The sequence below is a fragment of the Oncorhynchus mykiss genome, chromosome 2 (assembly GCF_057628025.1).
Source record: "Oncorhynchus mykiss isolate SJ-2025 chromosome 2, ASM5762802v1, whole genome shotgun sequence".
Lineage (NCBI taxonomy): Eukaryota > Metazoa > Chordata > Actinopteri > Salmoniformes > Salmonidae > Oncorhynchus > Oncorhynchus mykiss.
In genome coordinates, this window is record NC_143023.1 from 51,073,111 (window position 1) to 51,096,214 (window position 23,104).

Below are 23,104 nucleotides of genomic sequence, written 5' to 3' on the forward strand. Positions count from 1 at the left end.
GTTGGGGCCCTCTCCAGGTCAGTGGGCATTTCCCGGAAATTCAGGCAGGTGCAACAGCGGGTCTGTCCTCTGTCTAGGATGTCTGGGGATCCTGGGATAGGCCTTCAACTTAATTATGTCAAACATCCCTCCAGGTAGATGGATAGCGACTTGCTCCTGGACCTCTTCCTCCAGAACAGCTCTCTCAACTTAGCCTGTATAGACAGTGAGGAAAAAAACAGAATTAAGTCAAATATTGTGTAAGGTCTCATGCACACTTCTACAATCAATATGATACACATCTTGATATGCAATGTAGCTAATAAAATCACCACTTGTACAGAAACCAAATTAAATGCAGTAATTATATATTTTTAAATGTACGCCTTTTTTCGTGGTATCCAATTGGTAGTTAGTCTTGTCCCATCATCGCAACCCTACGGACTCGGGAGAGGCGAAGGTCGAGAGCCATGCGTCCTCAAACACAACCCAGCCAAGCCACACTGCTTTTTGTCACACTGCTCGCCTAACCCGGAACCCATCCACCTCTATCTTGGAGGAAACGCCATCCAACTGGCGACCGTAGTCAGCTTGCAGGCGCGCGACCCACCACATGGAGTCACTAGAGCGTGATGGGACAAGGAAATCCCTCCTCTAATGACGCTGGGCCAATTGTCGCGCCGCATGGGTTTCCCAGTCACGGCCGGCTGTTACGTGGCCTTGGATCAAAACGGGGCTGTAGTGACACCTCATGCTCTGCGACGCAGTGAGGCCCGCAGTAGCTGTAATTGATTTTTTTTAAATGATGAAATTGAATGGGTTGTCTAAAAAAATCTTATTTGGTGCACATTTAGCACCACTTGTCTTGTTCACATTAGGATCTTTTACATCAAATAATGGAAGCTTTGTTTGTTTTTACTGCACTGGGCAATCTAAACCAGGGATATGTGGCCAACCATCTCGATTCGGTCTTATTTAGCCAAATTTGAAAGGGTGTTTTTTTTACATTGGATAAAAGTAGACTCAGAGCTATAAAATTGTATATCATACACTACAGTTGAGAAACAATGGGAAAGTAATTCTGTTTTGAAAGTTGATCAACTTGTAACCTCAGTTATGAGAAAATGTCCCTTGAATGTTTTGGTACCTACTGGAGAGTGCTTCTTTCTCTACAACCATTCAGCATCAGCCCCACCCATCTCTTTAAGGATTCACATGTGAGGCTAGCTACTAAACAACTAAAGATCTAGTTGTTTAGTACATAGCCTGGCTTATATTTTTTTATTTAACCTTTATTTAACTAGGCAAGTCAGTTAAGAACAAATTCTTATTTACAATGACGGCCTACCAAAAGGCCTCCTGCGGGACCGAGGGCCTGGGATAAAAAATAAATACAATATATAAGACAAAACACACATCCCAAGAGACACCACTAAATAGAGAGACCTAGACAACAACATAGCAAGGCAGCAACACATGACAACACAGCATGGTAGCAACACAACATGGTAGCAGCACAAAACATGGTACAAACATAATTGGGCACAGACAACAGCACAAAGGTAGAGACAACAATACATCACACAAAGCAGCCATAACGGTCAGTAAGTGTGTCCATGACTGAGTCTTTGAAGAGATTGAGATAAAACTGTCCAGTTTGAGTGTTTGTTGCAGCTCGTTCCAGTCGCTAGCTGCAGCGAACTGAAAAGAGCGACCCAGGGATGTATGTGCTTTGGGGACCTTTAACAGAATGTGACTGGCAGAACAGGTGTTGTTTGTGGAGGATGAGGGCTGCAGTAGATATCTAAGATAGGTGGAGTGAGGCCTAAGAGGGTTTTATAAATAAGCATCAACCAGTGGGTCTTATGACGGGTATACAGAGATGACCAGTTTACAGAGGAGTATAGAGTGCAGTGATGTGTCCTATAAGGAGCATTGGTGGAAAATGTGATGGTAAAGAACATCTAGCCGCTCGAGAGCACCCTTACCTGCCGACCTATAAATTAAGTCTCCGTAATCTAGCATGGGTAGGATAGTCATCTGAATCAGGGTTTGTTTGGCAGCTGGTGTGAAAGAGATTACAATAGAGGAAACCAAGTCTAGATTTAACTTTAGCCTGCAGTTTTGATGTGTGCTGAGAGAAGGACAGTGTACCATCTAGTCATACTTCCAAGTACTTGTATGAGGTGACTACTTCAAGCTCTAAAACCTCAGAGGTAGTAATCACACCTGTGGAGAGAGGGGCATTCTTCTTACCAAACCACATGACCTTTGTTTTGGAGGTGTTCAGACAGGGTTAAGGGTAGAGGAAGCTTGTTGGACACTAAGAAAGCTTTGTTGTAGAGCGTTTAACACAAAATCCGGGCATACTACGGATGTGTTTGAAAATGTTTTCTAGAGTGCCAGAGTGTGCTCTGAGTGTTAGTAAAATCATTGTCAGATTGGCCGTTCATAAATTCAGAGCGTTTCTCTCTCGGAGCATTCAGAGCGCACACTTGCAGGTACCTAACCAAAACCAATTCAAATAATAATATATTCCATTGCGGGAAAGGGGGGGCTGAGATAATACAAAATACAAAAATTAATTAAATAACCATCTCACTCTTTCAGTCACATTTAAATCACATCCTTAAACAGGCTCAGGTACCTGTGAGCATTAAATCGACAGGATTCCATGTAATGCCTCTACAGAAAAGTCCTTGAGTCCCAAAAAACGCTCAGCTGCACTCACAATGATCCCTATTTTCTCCGATTTCCTCTTCGTTTACGCTGTGCAGTTGATAACCAAAGTAATAAACACAACAAAGTCCACCTTGTTAACATGCAACATGTCAGGATTTAATAATGGGAATTGATGGGAATTGATGTAAAATATATCACTAGCCACTTTAAACAATGCTACCTTATATAATGTTACTTACCCTACATTATTCATCTCATATGCATACGTATATACTGTACTCTATATCATCGACTGTATCCTTATGTAATACATGTATCACTAGCCACTTTAAACTATGCCACTTTGTTTACATACTCATCTCATTTGTACATACTGTACTCGATACCATCTACTGTATCTTGCCTATGCTGCTCTGTACCATCACTCATTCATATATCCTTATGTACATATTCTTTATCCCCTTACACTGTGTACAAGACAGTAGTTTTGGAATTGTTAGTTAGATTACTTGTTATTACTGCATTGTCGGAACTAGAAGCACAAGCATTTCGCTACACTCGCATTAACATCTGCTAACCATGTGTATGTGACAAATAAAATTGGATTTGGATTTGATTTGATCCCTCTGCTGACAAGGAACATCATCTGGTGTCTCTGCTCCTACTACCATTACTTCTTCAACTTCACTCCTTTCTTCCACTCTTCTCAACCCCTCCAGATAGGAAACGTTCTGGACAGCCCTTATTCTTGCCATATCTGTCTCCTTCATCCTAACAGGACACTTCAGAAATGTGGGTGCATGTTCACCACCACAATTGCAGAATTTAGGTTCAGCTGGCATATAATACTCCTCCCATCTACATACACTTGACACATTTAGGGAATAATTGACATTTATCACACTGCATGGGTTTGGGCACGAAGGCTTTCACAGGGAATCTTATATAACCCAAATACATGAGAGAATTGACAGAATTTATCAAAAAACAATAGAATTGATGGAGTGGGCTTCAGCACTCCATCTACCATGCGGGTCAGTCATTGTGCACCAACCACTTGATCAAATTATTCATGTATATACTTTGAATTTACTTCTAGCGCCCCCCCCAGAGATAACACACTTAATAGGCTCCCTGCTTCAAAGATCCACACACAACACATTCCAATCCAACATCCTCTTAAGGCGCAAAGCTCGCTCCTTCTATTCCATAGAAACACAAAAACTAAATAAGCCCACTTATCGTTATTCTCATTGAAGCCACCTCATCCAATGCATCCACAATTTTAAGAGACTTCAAACAGGTCTCCCAGCTAACAACATCGATCCAAAACCCTTATTCCAACCAAAAAAGACCCACAACTGGGTTTGGATTTACACTAAAACTTTACTTCTCTTATTTCCTTTTGCATTCGCCACTGTAATACAATTCTTCTCACTCTCATCTCCACTTGACAATCCATCTGATTCAAACAGAACATCCGCTTCTGACATTTTCCTCCTAGCTGGGAGAGTTGGGGTTTCTGGGAAATTGAGTTCTAATCTATAAAAAATACAGCATTCTAGCCGGAGGGGTCTCTAAAAACACCTGTACACACAAATTTACATAGTGCAACTTTAAGAAAAATGACACATTCGTGCTCTAAATCCTTGAATACAAAACACTACATGTCCTAAGTAATGCTTTAAGCCATAGACACAGGAAGTAGTTTGGGGGTAGGGGGTGCTGCGATTTTTCTTTGTCGCTAGCTATGCTGTGATAAGCTGTCTAACTCCAGTAAAACACGTCATAATTTATAAATGTCAGTATAAATCTGAAAAGTGAGTACTCACAGATTTGGAACAGAACATACATTTTAAGTATTGATAGTCGTTTGTCAGCTGATGCCAGTTGATTCATGATTTTGATTGCTGAGAAACGCTGACTGCATATCTGTCTCGAGTCCAGACACGTGCACTACTATGGGACAGCTGGAGATCGAATTTGAATATTGAAACAATGTTGCAAATGTCGTAGAGACAGGTAGCAAGGTTTATACAAATCTCTGCTGTTGAAAACTAAATGTTAGTCTAAAATAAATGTGAGATAATATCTAGATGCTTTTTATAGTGGAGATCAAGTTTATAAATTGCCTGGCTGGGCTGATGAAAAGTTTTAGAACACCTACTCATTCAAGGGTTTTTCTTTATTTTCCACATTGTAGAATAATAGTGAATACATCAAAACTATTAAAAAAAACATATGTAATCATGTAGTAATCAATATTTTATATTTGAGATTCTTCAAATAGCCACCCTTTGCCTTGATGATAGATTTGCACACTATTGGCATTCTCTCAACCAGCTTCATGAGGTAGTCACCTGGAATGCATTTCAATTACCAGATGTGCCTTGTTTAAAGTTAATTTGTGAAATGTCTTTCCTCTTAATGTGAGGAAATGCTCAAACTTAATGCTCAAATGCATTAAGAGGAAATAAAGGGTGGGAATCTCAAATATAAAATACATTTTGATTTGTTTAACACTTTTTTGGTTACTAGATGATTTCATGTGTGTTATTTCATAGTTTTGATGTCTTCACTATTTTATAATGTAGAAAATAGTAAAAAAAATAAAGACAAACCCTGGAATGAGTAGGTGTGTCCAAACATTTGACTGGTACTGTACTGTACTGTACAGACACACACACACATACATACACCACCGTTCAAAAGTTTGGGGTCACTTAGAAATGTCCTTGTTTTTGAAAGAAAAGCACATTTTTGTCCATTAAAATAACATAAAATTGATCAGAAATACAGTGTAGACATTGTTAATGTTGTAAATGACTATTGTAGCTGGAAACGGCTGATTTTGAATGTAATATCTACATAGGCCCATTATCAGCAACCATCACTACTGTGTTCCAATGGCACGTTGTGTTAGCTAAATCTAAATGTGTCATTTTAAAAGGCTAATTGATCATTAGAAAACCCTAAAATTATGTTAGCACAGATGAAAACTGGCCTTCTTTAGACTGGTTGAGTATCTGGAGCATCAGCATTTGTGGGTTCGATTACAGGTTCAAAATGGCCAGAAACAAAGAACTTTCTTCTGAAACTCGTCAGTCTATTCTTGTTCTGAGAAATGAAGGCTATTCCATGCGAGAAATTGCCAAGAAACTGAAGATCTGGTACGCTGTGTACTACTCCCTTCACAGAACAGTGCAATTCTGGCTTTAACCAGAATAGAAAGAGAAAATGGAAAGCCCTGATGCACAACTGAGCAAGAGGACAAGTACCTTAGAGTGTCTAGTTTGAGAAAGACGCCTCACAAGTCCTCAACTGGCAGCTTCATTAAATAGTACCGGCAAAATACCAATCTCAACATCAACAGTGAAGAGGCGACTCTGGGATGCTGGCCTTCTAGTCAGAGTTTCTCTGTCCAGTGTCTGTGTTCTTTTGCCCATCTTAATATTTTCTTTTTATTGGCCAGTCTGAGGTATGGCTTTTTCCTTGCAACTCTGCCTAGAAGGCCAGCATCCCGGAGTAACCAGTGGTATATGGTCTTTTTAGGTGAGTACTGATGCCGCCCTGTGGCCACTTTGTTAAAGGCAGGTGGGCAAAATATTTTCCCTGGCCATTCCCAGAGCGCATCCCCAGGATGCTGTTGGAGAGACGCATCGCTGACACATCGGCGCCGTTTGGACATCTTTTTTTGGTGCAGTCCGGACCGGCCTTGATTTCCACATCCACCCATTGACATAGGTTTTTGGTCCGGTCAGGACTTTCATTCAGAACCGAAAATGAACGTGATATCAACGTCCAGATAATACTTATTTTTCAACGTACAGGAAAGATGCCTTTTAGACATCTTGTCACCTTCGCTTTGCAGGTCTCAGCAGAACAGCAAGGACTGGCCCTGGAGGGGAGTTCAGATAAGAGTCATTCATACTTCCCAGTCCGATAATCAGATTATTTGTCAATCAATCATTCAGCAAAAGCTTGGTAGATGACAACCATAAGTGCACCATTAAACCATTGTTGTGTTCAAAGGATACTGGAGATTGAATCTCAGAATGAGGGAAGTGGTGACAATCATGTCTTGAAGTGAAACATTGGGACTGTGCTGGAGATTTCAGGTAAGGACCAATATGCCATTTCAAACCCATTTCACATCTGAACTGTACCAGTGAGGCTGCTGAGGGGAGGACTGCTCATAATAATGGGCGGAACTGGGTAATTGGAATGGCATCAAACACATGTATTTGATACCATTCCACTCATCCCGTTCCAGGCATTACCACGAGCCCGTCCTCCCAAATTAAGGTGCCACCAACCTCCTGTGAACTGTACAGTGTACACCTAACACAGAAACTCACTCACAGCTTTCGGGAATTAGTCAATTAACAGGTTAATTCTTTCACTTCAATGTTAATTATGAATCTGTCCATCAGAATTCCCAGCAAAACTGAATACTGCATTGCAGTTACATTACGTCCATCTCATCAAAGCTACTACTTTACTAACTTGCCTCTTCATGTCATGCTGGCCAGCGTCTATGAAAAACTCCCAACAGTGTAGTGATAGTGTTCAACTACGCCACCTGGCAGAAGTAGACATGGCACTACACGCTCATCTCTTCCCAGTGTCTGCTGATGGCCCACCACAAACCTGGCAGTGGAGCAGATAACCTAAGACCCAACCAGTGGAGGCTGGTAGGAGGAGCTATAGGAGGATGAGCTCATTGTAATGGCTGGAATGGAATAAATGGAACAGTATCAAAAACATATGGAAATCTTGTTTGACTCCGTTCCATTAATTCCTTTGCAGCCATTACAATGAGCCCGTCCTCCTATAGCTACCCCACCAGCCTCCACTGGAAACAACCTAGGTAGGCCTAAAAATCAACAAGCTTATCCGTGTGTTACATCATGTATCATTTGCTAATACATTTGTTTTTTCCCATTGACATTTGAAAATGTCCAACGCTCCTGATGCTAAAGGGAACCTTTTGTGAGTACATGCGTCACATATCATGTGTCACTTCTTTAAACACAGGGCATTTGCCACTGCTGTTCGGTTCATACCAGAGGCCACAATTGTCATTTGGATTTCTTTGACATGTTTTTGCATGCGTGTGCAGCCTCACATTTGAACTAACCTGGAGGAGGATCCTGAGGTTGTGCACCAGGGGTTCCGCAGGTACTTGGTCAACATTGTGCAAACACTGTCAGAGGACCGGGAGCGAGAGGAGATATCTATCATTAGTTAATATTGTCCGAAACCCAGGGTTCTTCATCGATCATCGCCTATGTTTGGATTTACACTCTGTAGTCAAAGGATCTGCAACCCCTTTGTGACTTCACCACAGCGCACCTCAGACATTTCTGTGCATGTTATACAGTGGTCTCCTCAGAGGAGGAAGGGGCGGACCGTCCTCAGTGAATTTCATAAAAATAGTAAAACAGTTTGCCTTTTTAGATAAACTATATTAAATATATTCACTTCACCAAATAATTGATTAAAACACAATGTTTTGCAATGGTTTACAGTAGCCTCAAAAGCACTCTTTAGGGTAGTGCCATGGTCTAGCTGGAGGACAGCTAGCTTCTTTCCTCCTCTTGGTACATTGACTTCAATACCAAACTTAGGAAGCTCATGGTTCTCACCTCCTCCCATGATTTACACAGTAATTATGACAACTTCCAGAGGACATCCTCCAACCTATCAGAGCTCTTGCAGCATGAACTGACATGTTGTCCACCCAATCAACGGATCTGAGAATGAATCTAGCACTGAAAGCATAACCTACAGCTAACTAGCACTACAGTACATAAAATGTGGTGAGTAGTTGACTAAAATACAATAGTTGAACAGTTTTGAATGCATTTTTTGCCTACTCAAACACAGGAACGTTATGTTAGCTAGCTGGCTTTGACTATCCAACAACACTGGAACCCTTCCAATTCATGGTAAGCTTTCGGGTTTGACTAATTTATTGTCACCGGGGCCCACCGGTGGAACTGCTAAACTGCACACTAATGTTACTGCATGATTGTAGCAGGTTTACTAAGGCGTTAGTTATATTAGCTATGTTGACTATGATGTTACTTTAGCTAATATGGTGACAATGATGTAGGCTGTGTGTAGCGGTTTTGAAATGGTTTGGAATGATTTTTTCACCTGGTCACATACAGCTGGTGTGAATTAAAGTACATAAGCAAAGGGAAAATATGAGCGGCGGAGAGCGCGTAGTTGTGAGAAGGATTACACTGTGGTTGCTATGAAAGTAACTAACATTGAGTGGCTGCTGCCAACACACTGACTCAACTCCAGCCACTTTAATAATGGGAATTGATGGGAAATGATGTAAAATATATCACTAGCCACTTTAAACAATGCTACCTAATATAATGTTTACATACCCTACATTATTCATCTCATATGTATACGTATATACTGTACTCTATATCATCTACTGCATCCTTATGTAATACATGTATCACTAGCCACTTTGTTTACATACTCATCTCATATGTATATACTGTACTCGATACCATCTACTGTATCTTGCCTATACTGCTCTGTACCATCACTCATCCATATTCTTTATCCCCTTACACTGTGTATAAGACAGTAGTTTTGGAATTGTTAGTTAGATTACTTGTTGGTTATTACTCCATTGTCGGAACTAGAAGCACAAGCATTTCGCTACACTCGCATTAACATCTGCTAACCATGTGTATGTGATAAATAAAAATTTGATTTGATGTAAACTCTTTACGTGTGATCAGGGGTGCATTCATTCTGCCGATTCTGTTGTAAAATGTTTATTAAAACAGAAGCAAACGGGGAGCGGGGATAAAAATACCTGGATTTGTCCAATAGAAACTCTTGTTTTCAACTGCTGGACTAATGATTACGCCCTAGATCAAATGTTTCTCTGGATCTGTGTGCACCTACATTGTAAAAACGTTCAGTATCATGTAGTAGCCTAAACCCATCACTGCTACATTGAACTGGGTGAATGGAATATGAATGAGTCATCCAATATGCCATAAAATAAATAAGGCCATGAGCACGAGACAAAAAAAATCCTCCCTCATCTTAAAACAACACCGACCGCCACTGACATCAGAATTGATTCCAACTTTAACCAATCCGCCCTCAGCGACCTCTCATTTTACGTAACATAATTCCACCGCTATCTAGATTTGAGGTGGCACAAAGAAAGTTTAACCAGAAAATGAATCTGTCAACCTTCAACTGCACTTGGATGTTTTGTTCACAGGAGGTTGGTGGCACCTTAATTGGGGAGGACGGGCTCATGGTAATAGCTGGAACGGGATGTGTGGAATGGTATTAAATACAAATACATAGTTTCCATGTGTTTGATGCCATTCCATTTACTCTGTTCCGGGCATTATTATGAGCAGTCCTCCCCTCAGCAGCCTTCACTGATTGTTGTGTGTGTGTATATAAAAAAAAAAAGTTATAAAATGTCTACTATTAAACACTTTACACTAAAAGTCTCAGAATAAAGTTGGCAACTTCAATAAGTCCTGAAGTGTCTAAAAAAGATAGGTAAATGTTCAAGTTACAGTGCAACAGTTCTTTAAACAATGGACATTTATTAACTGATCTCCACAGGTGGAAGAAAAGAGTACAACAGTTCTTTAAACCTCTTAGAGCTACCCCCCTACTTTTTTCAATTTCCGCCTGAAGACATGCCCAAATCTAAACTGCCTGTAGCTCAGGCACAGATCCAAGGATATGCATATTCTTGGTACCATTTGAAAGAAAACAATGACGTTTGCGTAAATGTGAATTGAATGTAGGAGAATATAACAATAGATCTGGTTTAGATAATGAAAAAAAACACTTTATTTTTGTTAATTCATCTTTAAAATGAACAAGATAAAACAAACATTCAGATAGGATGGGGACAATTTCAGTGAAAAATATAAGAGGGCAACAGTACTTGTGCAAAGTTTCAGAATGATAACTTCCAAAATGGGTGTGCTACATGACATTTATCATGAATTCACCTAGGTGTCCCACACAAGTAGCCCACATGTACCCAAGTGGCCAAATTGGTGGAGTTATACATTTTGAATGGAATAACTATATACAAAATACCAAAATGGTATTCTAACACACCCCCCCCAACAAATGGAGAAAAAAACATACATTTACAAAATAACACTTTCAATATTTGGAAGACCCTCAGTCCTCTACACTCCCTCAGTCCTCTCTTGTGCTACTGATGCCAGGTGCCATAGCACATCCATGCCTGCAGAAATACATTTGGGCAGATGAACACCACTTGTGGCAGGAGCTGGATGAACCAGCTTCAGTGGGGGATGACACCTTGGCACTGGGGGCTCCCATTCGGAGTCAGTGTCACTGTGAAAGAAAATGTTCAGTTAGAATAGTTTCACATGAGCCCTGTATCAACAGGTATAATAAACAGATAGATATGAGTACAGGGAACATGGGGTTGAATGTTTTTATAGACCTGCTAGATCTACTGTCTCATTTATATTATGACAGACCAGCTAGATCTACTGTCTTTATTATATTACAGACTAGCTGTATCTACTGTCTCCATTTCACTTTGGCCATTGTGGGCCTGCCCTCCCCTCAACAGCCTCAAATAGGCTATTTTATATTATTCATTTCAAACAACGGCATTAGCATGAGAAGAACTTACCAGTCCAAAACGATGTCCTCTCCGTTCAAAAAATATTCCTCCATTTGGGAATCGCTAAATGAATCGTCCTCGATCAATTTCTTCTAAAATTGTGTGTACATCCGTATATCTAGACTTAGATTTAGCTTTCCCTGACTTAGTCGCCATACTGATTGATATGTAAACAGCTGAATATGCGCTTTACCAAAACAATGCTGTGCGTAATATGCGTTGCTCCTTCCGGTATGAATCGTCAATGGCGAATTAACCTCTTTACGCCTGAGTTCACTACATGGGTTGGTCTTCCAACACATAAACATTACATATTGCCGTTTACCTCAGCTCATTGGCTATCTACCCAGCTAGATTTCAAGACGATCAGTGGTCATTGGGTTAAAATACAGTTAAATCAACGAAACAGCGGGCAAATCATTGGTGCACAATGTCATTACTTGTCTTCAAAACGGTTTCTTTCAGTCAATACATCCCTCAAAATGACCCATCAGGTTTGGTTGCATTACAAACCAGTTGATTGCAATGAAACCAAATATGACTGGAAAAGTCACGTTTTGTGTGTGTATTTACCTTGAATGTGTCGTCGAAAATGGAATGAGACGGAATTCACGACAAGAGGTTCACAAAATGTTTTGTGTTAGGCTATAAAAAGGGATTTTATCAAACAAGAGACCATTCATTGTGTACCAATGAGCATTGGGATTGCAAACAGAGGAAGATCGTCAAAGGTAAACTATTTTTTTATTGCAGTTTGATTTTGTTACGCCTGTGCTGGTTGAAATAGTTGTTTATGGGGCTCTATCCTCAGATAATCGCATCGTATTATTTCGCAGTAAATCCTTTTTTAAATCTGACAACGCAGTTGGATTAGCAAGATTCTAGGCTTTCGAAACATGTGAGACACTTGTATTTTCATGAACGTTTAATATGACTATTTATGTAGCGATCACCGTATGTTGTCGAATTTCATCCCGCTACCGGGTTCGGTGCGCAGAGAGGTTAAACAATGGACATTTATTAACTGATCTCCACAGGTGGAAGGTAAGAGTACAACAGTTCTTTAAACAATGGACATTTATTAACTGATCTCCACAGGTGGAAGGTAAGAGTACAACAGTTCTTTAAACAATGGACATTTATTAACTGATCTTCACAGGTGGAAGGTAAGAGCGTGCAACAGAACAAGGTTTAAACGGCATATCCAACAATGCCTCCTTTTCCGATGCACTCTCCAATGTAGAACCACATCAGCACTTCAGTGCAGACCAATCCATTTCTGAATGCATCCTGTAACAAAAGCATATTGACATTAATCCCAAACAAATACCAGAGTCATATCTAAAAACCAACATGGCAGACAATTCCATATTTCCCAATTGGTTAGGATGTAGGCCTAATGTCTGGTGGATTGCAGCTACTTATTTTGATAATGACGGGACTAAATCAAATCAAATTTTATTTGTCACATACACATGGTTAGCAGATGTTAATGCGAGTGTAGCGAAATGCTTGTGCTTCTAGTTCTGACAATGCAGTAATAACCAACAAGTAATCTAGCTAACAATTCCAAAACTACTACCTTATAGACACAAGTGTAAGGGGATAAAGAATATGTACATAAAGATATATGAATGAGTGATGGTACAGAGCGGCATAGGCAAGATACAGTAGATGGTATTGAGTGCAGTATATACATATGAGATGAGTATGTAAACAAAGTGGCATAGTTAAAGTGGCTAGTGATACATGTATTACATAAAGATGCAGTAGATGATACTTGTAAGAGTTGAGATAAGTCACAACCAATGTTCCCGCTAAGCTGTGAGCTTGTGCAAGCAGCAGCCCCAAGACTACCACGAGCTGCCGCTCAGAAATATCAGCCCACAGAGAGAAGCAGGAGATTATACTTGATAAAGTTTTCTAGAGCAGTGGTCACAAACCAGTCGATAGCAAACCTGGTCAATCTCCAAGTCATTCCTAGACAGTCGACTCAACACTTTGTATTCAACCCTTTTAAACCACAAAATGCATGTTCCTTCCATTTCCACTCAGCACTACAATAGTAATGAATGAGTAGCAATGTATCTATAGGGGTTATTTGTAGCCTGGGTCTTTTTTTAATATCAAGGAATATTTCACTTCCTCTGTTCATAGGCGTAACGTGATTTTGTACATGAGGAAATAATGGAAGACTGCCCCTTTTGGTCAGTGTCAGCGGAGGAAAGGGAGAGCGGAGGGATGAGAGGCTCAGTCTGCTGCTCTCTCCCTCCACTAAAGCTGACTACAGCTGTAGACGCCATCATTCCAGTAAAATGAAAAGCAAATTGAAATGTAGACTCACTCAACTGTGTTTCACAAGTAATACAACAGATCCATGACCAGTGTGGTCATATAGCCTACCTCATTTTTTAAAATAGAATTTGTACAAAAGAAAATGTCCCGAACAACAATGCATTGGCAGGGCAATTCAACCAAAGCCAGTATGGGGTGGTAATATATTGGGCCTATAGCTTACTGCACAAACCTTATTGCTAGAATACTGTTTTAAACGGGTTAATGTTGCATATTACAAGTCATTAGCGGTAGATCTCGGCTTGTATTTTGACCTCAGAAAAGGTTGGTGACCACTGTTCTACAGTTTTCCCCTGTTAACACTCAACGTTTCCCTTTACTGTGGCAATTGGGACACGCAATATTAGCCACTTTCAATGCAACATACCGACACAAACTATGCAACAGATTTTGTTGTAGGCAGAATGCATTTCAGTAGGATTCTATTGCATTGACACGCACTACTCAGACCGGTGCAGCATTAGCGGTCGTGAGTAGATGCGCTTGTTTAGAGATCAAAGCGAGAGCTGCATGGAGCCACATGTGTATATTGTTCATATCCTTTGCTAGTTAGTGAGCCCAGTGATCATTTGTAGTCAGCACAAACCGTGTACATTTCTAGACATCTTTGAAAAGCGAGTCAGGTAAAGAGCTTTTTTTACGTCTTAAAGGGGCAGTGTTGTATTTTGGACAGGCTTGAATAAGCTAAGTAGCCAATAGGCAGAGGGTATCATAATATGTCTGATTCTCTGTAATAATGGTATGGGAATAAAAATGCCCTTTATTTTGTAAAGTGGTTTCTTACATCAAACAACATTTTCAGTCACATCCTTGTCTGAAGGACAAGTGGATAAACAGATTAATGTCAACCCCTGCATGTTTTTTCCCCCATAAGTCTCATGGAATGTAGGCCTAAATTGAACACCACACATTGGCTGCTACTGTAGACTGAATGATAGAACAGCTATTTCCATGTTAAATGTTATGGGATGTATTTTCTCCATTGTTTTTGATGGTAGACCTACAGTATGATCAAATAGCCACAGTACAGACCCAGTGTTCACAGCAAATGCACGCTGGAAGTTCACAACGTTCAAGTTTGCGCTCAGCAGACCTGAAATTTGCTCAGTGACAAATTGTTTTTGAGGGAACATTGATCACAACACCCACATTCAGAGAGCCAATGGGCAAAAGAAAGAACTTGCTAGCTACTTATACAGTATTGCATTGATACCCACTCAAGCAATCTTCTCAGTTCTCACCTTCACTGTCGTCTGTCCAAGGCGTCCACTGTTGACACCGGTGAGGATGTTCTTGATTCCTGCAATGGCCTGGGGAATCTCGGCAGGGGAAGGTGGCACAAGCTCGACTTTAGCGTAGTGCCAGAAGGTCGCTAGCCGGGGCTTGGAGTAGGTGGCAGCGGCTGAAAAAACAAGATGAACACGCCATGACATGAAATGTGTCCTATGCTGCTTGGTCAAGCGAGATAAGAAAGATTAGATGTAGTTTACAGGTGAGACAGCTAGGTGACTCAAAGAGCTTGTCAGAAGACCTACCTGAGCTTGACATTAGCTAGTTAGGTAGCCAAGTTACCTAGCTAGCTAACACTTATCTACTATAATACGTTACCACATCTAGCTAACCAACACTCAGTTGGAAACAAGTTTTTATTTGAGATTGATGGTGACATGGCTTGTTCGTTTGTCTACCATTAGTGTGTGTACAAAACATTAACACCACAAGCATATACAATTTATTCAGTACTACTGCAGTTAGTAAATAATTCCAATAGATGGCAGCATAAGACCACAAATGACATTTCTGAATAATATATAGCTTTCTTCCTGGATACACCACTCCCCACACAGGAAAATTCCTGTTTGTGCTTTTTTCTGTCCCTTCCTTTCCACACTGCTAACGAAAAGGAAGAACTGAAAAAGCATTTAACAGATTACTGTGGCGTAATATAATGATGCTTCATGTTTATTATTACCAGTTTTTATTTCATGTTTATACTTACTATAACATTACTATAACGATTATCAATAATCCTGAACATTAATTCAGTCACCTCTGGTTGACAAAAACATATTTTCCTAGTACATTAAATGTCAAATTCATCAACCAGCATCGACCCCGCTCTGCCTTCTCGCGCAAGCGAGGGGCATGTTGAGGTAAATTTGCTAACCGCGAGGATTACATGATGTGACTTATTGGCGAGCTGGAAGATGCACTCGTCCTCTCTATTCCCGAAGCAGTTTACTCCCAATATGATTAAGTTATGGTCTTTTTAATAATAATGCAATTCTACTAGGGTTGAGGGTAGTGCATCTGACTAGTGATTATTTGGCTGGGGTTCAGTACCTGCTATAGTCACTATTTGTTTGCTCTCCCAAAAGCAACACAGCCCTAATACGAGATATATAGCTAACTGTAAAGTAATGAGTGACCATTTTAGAAAATCATGGGACATAGTCTTTGGTTGCATGCTATTTTATGTCACTCATATTGCTGCTATAGCCTATAGCTGATGCGTCGGGATCTTATGCTGACATCTATTGGAAATATTTAGCAATTAAAAGTTATCAATTCACATAAAGACATCAGTGAGGCATTGTGACGCAAACCAATGGGCTGGGAATAGAACCGTTCGGAAGGCGGGTTGGTGCAGCGGTGCTCCATACAACTAATAGGAGCATTAATTTTACCTTTATTTAACCAGGTAGGCTAGTTGAGAACAAGTTCTCATTTACAACTGCGACCTGGCCAAGATAAAGCATAGCAGTGTGAACAGACAACACAGAGTTACACATGGAGTAAACAATTAACAAGTCAATAACTAGGTTGAAAGAGAAAAAAAAAGAGAGTCTGTATACATTGTGTGCAAAGGGCATGAGGAGGTAGGCGAATAATTACAATTTCGCAAAATTAACACTGGAGTGATAAATTATCAGATGGTCATGTACAGGTAGAGATACTGGTGTGCAAAAGAGCAGAAAAGTAAATAAGTATAAACAGTATGGGGATGAGGTAGGTGAAAATGGGTGGGCTATTTACCAATAGACTATGTACAGCTGCAGCGATCGGTTAGCTGCTCAGATAGCAGATGTTTGAAGTTGGTGAGGGAGATAAGTCTCCAACTTCAGCGATTTTTGCAATTCGTTCCATTCACAGGCAGCAGAGAACTGGAACGAAAGGCAGCCAAATGAGGTGTTGGCTTTAGGGATGATCAGTGAGATACACCTGCTGGAGCACGTGCTACGGGTGGGTGTTGCCATCGTGACCAGTGAACTGAGATAAGGCAGAGCTTTACCTAGCATGGACTTGTAGATGACCTGGAGCCAGTGGGTCTGGCGACGAATATGTAGCGAGGGCCAGCCGATTAGAGCATACAGGTCGCAGTGGTGGGTGATAAGGTGCTTTAGTAACAAAACGGATGGCACTGTGATAAACTGCATCCAGTTTGCTGAGTAGAGTATTGGAAGCTATTTTGTAGATGACGTCGCCAAAGTCGAGGATCGGTAGGATAGTCAGTTTTACTAGGGAAAGTTTGGAGGTGTGAGTGAAGGAGGCTTTGTAGCGGAATAGAAAGCCGACTAGATTTGATTTTAGATTAGAGATGTTTGATATGAGTCTGGAAGGAGAGTTTACAGTCTAGCCAGACACCTAGGTACTTATAGATGTCCACATATTCTAGGTCGGAACCATCCAGGGTGGTGATGCTAGTCGGGCGTGCAAACGGTTGAAAAGCATGCATTTGGTTTTACTAGCGTTTAAGAGCAGTTGGAGGCCACGGAAGGAATGTTGTATGGCGTTGAAGCTCGTTTGGAGGTTAGATAGCACAGTGTCCAAGGAAGTATACAGAATGGTGTCGTCTGCGTAGAGGTGGATCAGGGAATCGCCCGCAGCAAGAGCAACATCATTGACATATACAGAGAAAAGAGTCGGCCCGGAGAATTTAACCCTATGCCACCCCCATAGAGACTGCCAGAGGACCGGACAACATGCCCTCCGATTTGACACACTAAACTCTGTCTGCAAAGTAGTTGGTGACCAGGCAAGGCAGTCATTAGAAAAACCAAGGCTATTGAGTCTGCCGATAAGAATACGGTGATTGACAGAGTCGAAAGCCTTGGCCAGGTCGATGAAGACGGCTGCACAGTACTGTCTTTTATCGATGGCGGTTATGATATTGTTTAGTACCTTGAGCGTGGCTGAGGTGCACCCGTGACCGGCTCAGAAACCAGATTACACAGCGGAGAAGGTACGGTGGGATTCGAGATGGTCAGTGACCTGTTTGTTGACTTGGCTTTCGAAGACCTTAGATAGGCAGGGCAGGATGGATATAGGTCTGTAACAGTTTGGGTCCAGGGTGTCTCCCCCTTTGAAGAGGGAGATGACTGCGGCAGCTTCCCAATCCTTGGGGATCTCAGACGATATGAAAGAGAGGTTGAACAGGCTGGTAATAGGGGTTGCGACAATGGCGGCAGATAGTTTCAGAAATAGAGGGTCCAGATTGTCAAGCCCAGCTGATTTGTACAGGTCCAGGTTTTGCAGCTCTTTCAGAACATCTGCTATCTGGATTTGGGTAAAGGAGAACCTGGAGCGGCTTGGGCGAGTATCTGCGGGGGGGCGGAGCTGTTGGCCGAGGTTGGAGTAGCCAGGAGGAAGGCATGGCCAGCAGTTGAGAAATGTTTGTTGAAGTTTTCGATAATCATGGATTTATCGGTGGTGACCGTGTTACCTAGCCTCAGTGCAGTGGGCTGGCATTGTGACGCAAACCAATGGGCTGGGGGGAATAGAACCGTTCGGAATGCGGGTTGGTGCAGCGGTGCTCCATACAACTAATAGAAGCTGGCAGGAGTGAAAGATGCCCTAAAATAAGGCCTGAGTTAACGCGATTACTTCATAAACTACGGGAAGCTGCTGGAACATACGGTCTTATGAAACTCGGCCCCATGCAATTAACTAGTTTATTTAAAAAAGCGTTAAATGTCAGCCTACTGTGGGAAGCATTGGCGTCAACATAGGCCAACATCCCAGTAGAACACTTTCGAGACCTTGGAGTCCATGCCGCGACGAATTGAGTCTGTTTTGAGGGCTAACGGGGGGTTACAACTCAATATTAGGAAGGTGTTATTGTTTTGTACACTCAGTAGTTAGCTAGCTGCAGCCGGGAAGATGCGCTAAACTGTAACATAGCTAATTACTAGCATAGCCAGCGTGACTGTCAACTTGAATATACTAACATGTTTTAATAGCGTCGACGTTAAGCTTATATCTAAATACAATCATTTAACTTACCTCCGATCAAAGTAGGTACTTTGGCCACCAATTTCTGGACTGCCTGTGCCATGGTGGTTTGCTTTAGAGTCGTGAAAAATACGCTATAGGCTATTTGCTGCAACTGAATGTCACCTCCAGCAAGAAGGACCCTTCAAGTGCGGCTGCCCTATGATCTGCCTGAACGGAAATAGCTGCAGAGCTGCCTAATTTATTATTATTATTATTATTATATATCTATAAACCTTTATTTAACTAGGCATGAATCATAAACTACTCTGTTATTTTTTTCCCCACTTAATCTCGATGTCGATATCTTTTCAGAAAGGTGAAAAATCGTTTTCAATGTCAATAACAGACTGGCAAATTGAGGCCAGTGTATGAAAATAAAATAATCCCGTAAATGTTCAAGAATGAAAAGTATTGTAATGAAACAGCAGGTAGCAGATCTCGAACCCTCGACCTTCGAGCCCGAGGTCCGGCGCGCTATCGACTGTGCCGCAAAAGCATGCTCGTGCGGCAGAGTAGATTTCCGCGATTATAAACTCAGGGTCGTTACAGTATGATTAGCACCTGTATAATCAAAGTTTATTTAAAACAGGACCTTAGTGAAATGCTTACTTACAGGCCCTAACCAACTGCAATTTCTAAGTAAAAAATAGGTATTATGTGAACAATAGATAAGGAAATAAAAAACAACAGTAAAAAGAAAGACAGTTAATAATAACAGTAGCGAGGCTATAAAAGTAGCCAGGCTATATACAGACACCGGTTAGTTGGGCTGATTGAGGTAATATGTACATGTAGGTATGGTTAAAGTGACTATGCATATATGATAAACAGAGTAGCAGCAGTGTAAAATTGGGGTTGGGGGGGGGGGGGGGGGGACACAATGCAAATAGTACAGGTAGCCATTTGATTACCTGTTCAGGAGTAAAAGCTGTTGAGAAGCCTTTTGGTTCTAGACTTGGCACTCCGTTACTGCTTGCCATGCGGTCGTAGAGAAAACTATGACTGGGGTGGGTGGGGTCTTTGAAAAAATTTTAGGACCTTCCTCTGACACCGCCTGGTGAAGAGGTCCTGGATGGCAGGCAGCTTAGCCCCAGTGATGTATTGGGCCGTATGCACTACCCTCTAGTGCCTTGCGGTCGGAGGCAGAGCAGTTGCCAGGCAGTGATGCAACTGTAGAACCTTTTGAGGATCTGAGGACCCATGCCAATTCTTTTTAGTTTCCTGAGGGGGAATAGGCTTTGTCGTGCCCTCTTTACGACTGTCTTGGTGTGTTTGGACCATTCTAGTTTGTTGGTGATGTGGACACCAAGGAACTTGAAGCTCTCCACCTGCTCCACGACAGCCCCGCCAATGAGAATGGGGGCGTGCTCGGTCCTCCTTTTCCTGTAGTCCACAATCATCTCCTTAGTCTTGCTTACATTGAGGGATAGGTTGTTATTCTGGCACCACCCGGCCAGGTCTCTCTCGTCGTTGTCGGTGATCAGGCCTACCACTGTTATGTCGTTTGCAAACTTAAAGATGGTGTTGGAGTCATGCCTGATCATGCAGTCATGAGTGAACAGGGAGTACAGGAGGGGACTGAGCACGCACCCCTGAGAGGCCCCTGTGTTGAGGATCAGCGTGGCGGATGTGTTGTTACCTACCCTTACCACCTGGGGGGCGGCCCCTCAGGAAATCCAGGGTCCAATTTCAGAGGGAGGTGTTTAGTCCCAGGGTCCTTTGCTTACTGATGAGCTTTGAGGGCACTATGGTGATGAATGCTGAGCTATAGTCAATGAATGGCATGTCCAAGGTGGGAAAATGCAGTGTGGAGTGCAATAGAGATTGCATCATCTGTGGATCTGTTGGGACAGTATGCAAACCGGAGTGGGTCTAGGGTTTCTGGGATAATGGTGTTGATGTGAGCCATGACCAGCCTTTCAAAGCACTTCATGGCTACAGATGTGAGTGTTACGGGTCGGTAGTCATTTAGGCGGGTTACCTTAGTGTTTTTGGGCACAGGCACTATGGTGGTCTGCTTAAAACATGTTGGTATTACAGGCTCGGACAGGGAGAGGTTGAAAATGTCAGTGAAGACACTTGCCAGTTGGTCAGCGCATGCTTGCAGTACATGTCCTGGTAATCCGTCTGGCCCTGCGGCCTTGTGAATGTTGACCTGTTTAAAGGTCTTACTCACATCAGCTGTGGAGAGAGTGATCACACAGTCGTCCGGAACAGCTGGTGCTCTCATACATGTTTCAGTGTTATTTGCGTCGAAGCAAGCATTGAAGTAGTTTAGCTCGTCTGGTAGGCTCATGTTACTGGGCAGCTCTCGGCTGTGCTTCCCTTTGTAGTCTAATGGAATGCAAGCCCTGCCACATCCGACGAGTGTCAGAGCCGGTGTTGTACAATTCGATCTGAGTCCTGTATTGACACTTTGCCTGTTTGATGGTTCGTCTGAGGAAATAGTGGGATTTCTTATAAGCTTCCGGGATAGAGTCCCGCTCCTTGAAAGCGGCAGCTCTAGCCTTTAGCTCAGTGCGGATGTTGCCTGTAATCCATGGCTTCTGGTTGGGGTATGTACGTACAGTCACTGTGGGGACTACGTCATTGATGCACTTATTGATGAAGCCAATGACTGACGTGGTGTAATCCTCAATGCCATCGGAGGAATCCCGGAACATATTCCAGTCTGTGCTAGCAAAACAGTCCTGTAGCTTAGCATCTGCATCATCTGACCACATTTTTATTGAGCTAGTCACTGGTGCTTCCTGCTCCATTTTTGCTTGTCAGCAGGAATCAGGAGGATAGAATTATGGTCAGATTTGCCAAGTAGAGGGCGAGGGAGAGCTTTGTTTGCATCTCTGTGAGTGGAGTAAAGGTGGTAAAGGAGTTTTTTTCCCCCTCTGGTTGCATATTTAACATGCTGATAGAAATTAGGTAAAACTGATTTATGTTTCCCTGCAATAAAGTCCCTGGCCACTAGTAGCGCCGCCTCTGGGTGAGAATTTTCTTGATTGTTTATATTAGAATATTTGTGAACAACCTGCTCAATTCGGTCTTAAGTAAGAACATTTGAAATTGTGTTTTTTTATATTGGATAAAAGTATATATTCAGAACTAGAAAATTGTATAACATACACTACAGTTGCGGAACAATGGGAAAGTATTTCTGCTTTGGGAAGTTAACTTCTTATGGCTGCAGGGGCAGTATTGAGTAGCTTGGATGAAAGGTGCCCAGAGTAAAACGGCCTGCTCCTCAGTCTCAGTTGCAAATATATGTATATTAGTATTGGATATAAAATACTCTGAAGTTTCTAAAACTGTTTGAATGATGTCTGTGAGTAGCAAAGAACTCATATGGCAGGCAAAAACCTGAGAAAAAATCCAAACAGGAAGTGAGGAATCTGAGGTTGGTCGATTTTCAACCCAAGCCCTATTGAATTCACAGTGGGATATGAATTAAGTTACATTTCCTAGGTCTTCCACTAGATGTCAACCGTATTTAGAAAGTTGAATGAGGCTTCTACTGTGTTGTGGGACTGAATAAGAGCCGAATGAGTCAGGTTACTGGCAGAGAGCCATTTCCTAGACACGCGCATTCCACATGATATCGACCTGCGTTCCATTGCTTCTCGAGACACAAAGGAATTCTCCGGTTGGAACGTTATCGAATATTTATGATAAAAACATCCCAATGATTGATTCTATACTTTTCATAGTTTTTGTCCGAAGTAATGCTCGACCTTCACGAGCGTTTGGATTTGTATACCTAACGCGCTAACAAAAGTAGCTACTTGGACATAAATAATGGACATTATCGAACAAAATCAAGCATTTTTGTGGAACTAGGACTCCTGAGAGTGCATTCTGATGAAGATCAAAGGTAAGGTAATATTTAAAATGTGATTTCTGGTTTCTGTTGACATGGCGGCTAATTTGATTATTTTTCTGAGCGCCGTCTCAGATTACATGGTTTGCTTTTTCCGTAATTAAAAAAAAAAAAATCTGACAGCGGTTGCATTAAGGAGAGGTATATCTATAATTCCATGTGTATAACTTGTATTATCATCTACATTTATGATGAGTATTTCTGTTGAATCGATGTGGCTATGCAAAATCACTGGATGTTTTTGGAACATAACGCGCCAA

The 23,104-nt window shown here is 41.7% G+C and overlaps 1 protein-coding gene and 1 long non-coding RNA gene across 2 annotated transcripts; both read right to left on the reverse strand.

Moving 5' to 3' along the window:
• Positions 1-10,251: 10,251 nt before the first annotated feature.
• Positions 10,252-11,598, reverse strand: LOC149985138 (uncharacterized). The gene is made up of 2 exons (XR_016487051.1): positions 11,354-11,598; positions 10,252-11,046 (listed from the first exon to the last, which is right to left on the reverse strand). It is a non-coding gene; the product is annotated as an uncharacterized LOC149985138 (long non-coding RNA).
• Positions 11,599-12,406: 808 nt separating this feature from the next.
• LOC110491241 (ATP synthase F(0) complex subunit g, mitochondrial) lies at positions 12,407-19,084 on the reverse strand. Its single transcript, XM_021564589.3, has 3 exons — positions 18,983-19,084; positions 14,941-15,101; positions 12,407-12,634 (listed from the first exon to the last, which is right to left on the reverse strand). Exons 1-3 carry the CDS (start codon positions 19,032-19,034, stop codon positions 12,536-12,538), a joined length of 312 nt encoding a protein of 103 aa, XP_021420264.1. The 5' UTR covers positions 19,035-19,084; the 3' UTR covers positions 12,407-12,535.
• Positions 19,085-23,104: the final 4,020 nt, after the last annotated feature.

Excerpts from the sequence above, each read along its gene's own strand:
- LOC110491241 (XM_021564589.3), bottom strand. The coding sequence starts at position 19,034 with ATGGCACAGGCAGTCCAGAAATTGGTGGCCAAAGTACCTACTTTGATC. Across the intron at positions 15,102-18,982 it reads AGTACCTACTTTGATCGGAG|CCGCTGCCACCTACTCCAAG; the intron begins GTAAGTTAAATG and ends TTGTTTTTTCAG. Across the intron at positions 12,635-14,940 it reads TTGGACAGACGACAGTGAAG|GATGCATTCAGAAATGGATT; the intron begins GTGAGAACTGAG and ends CTTTTGTTACAG.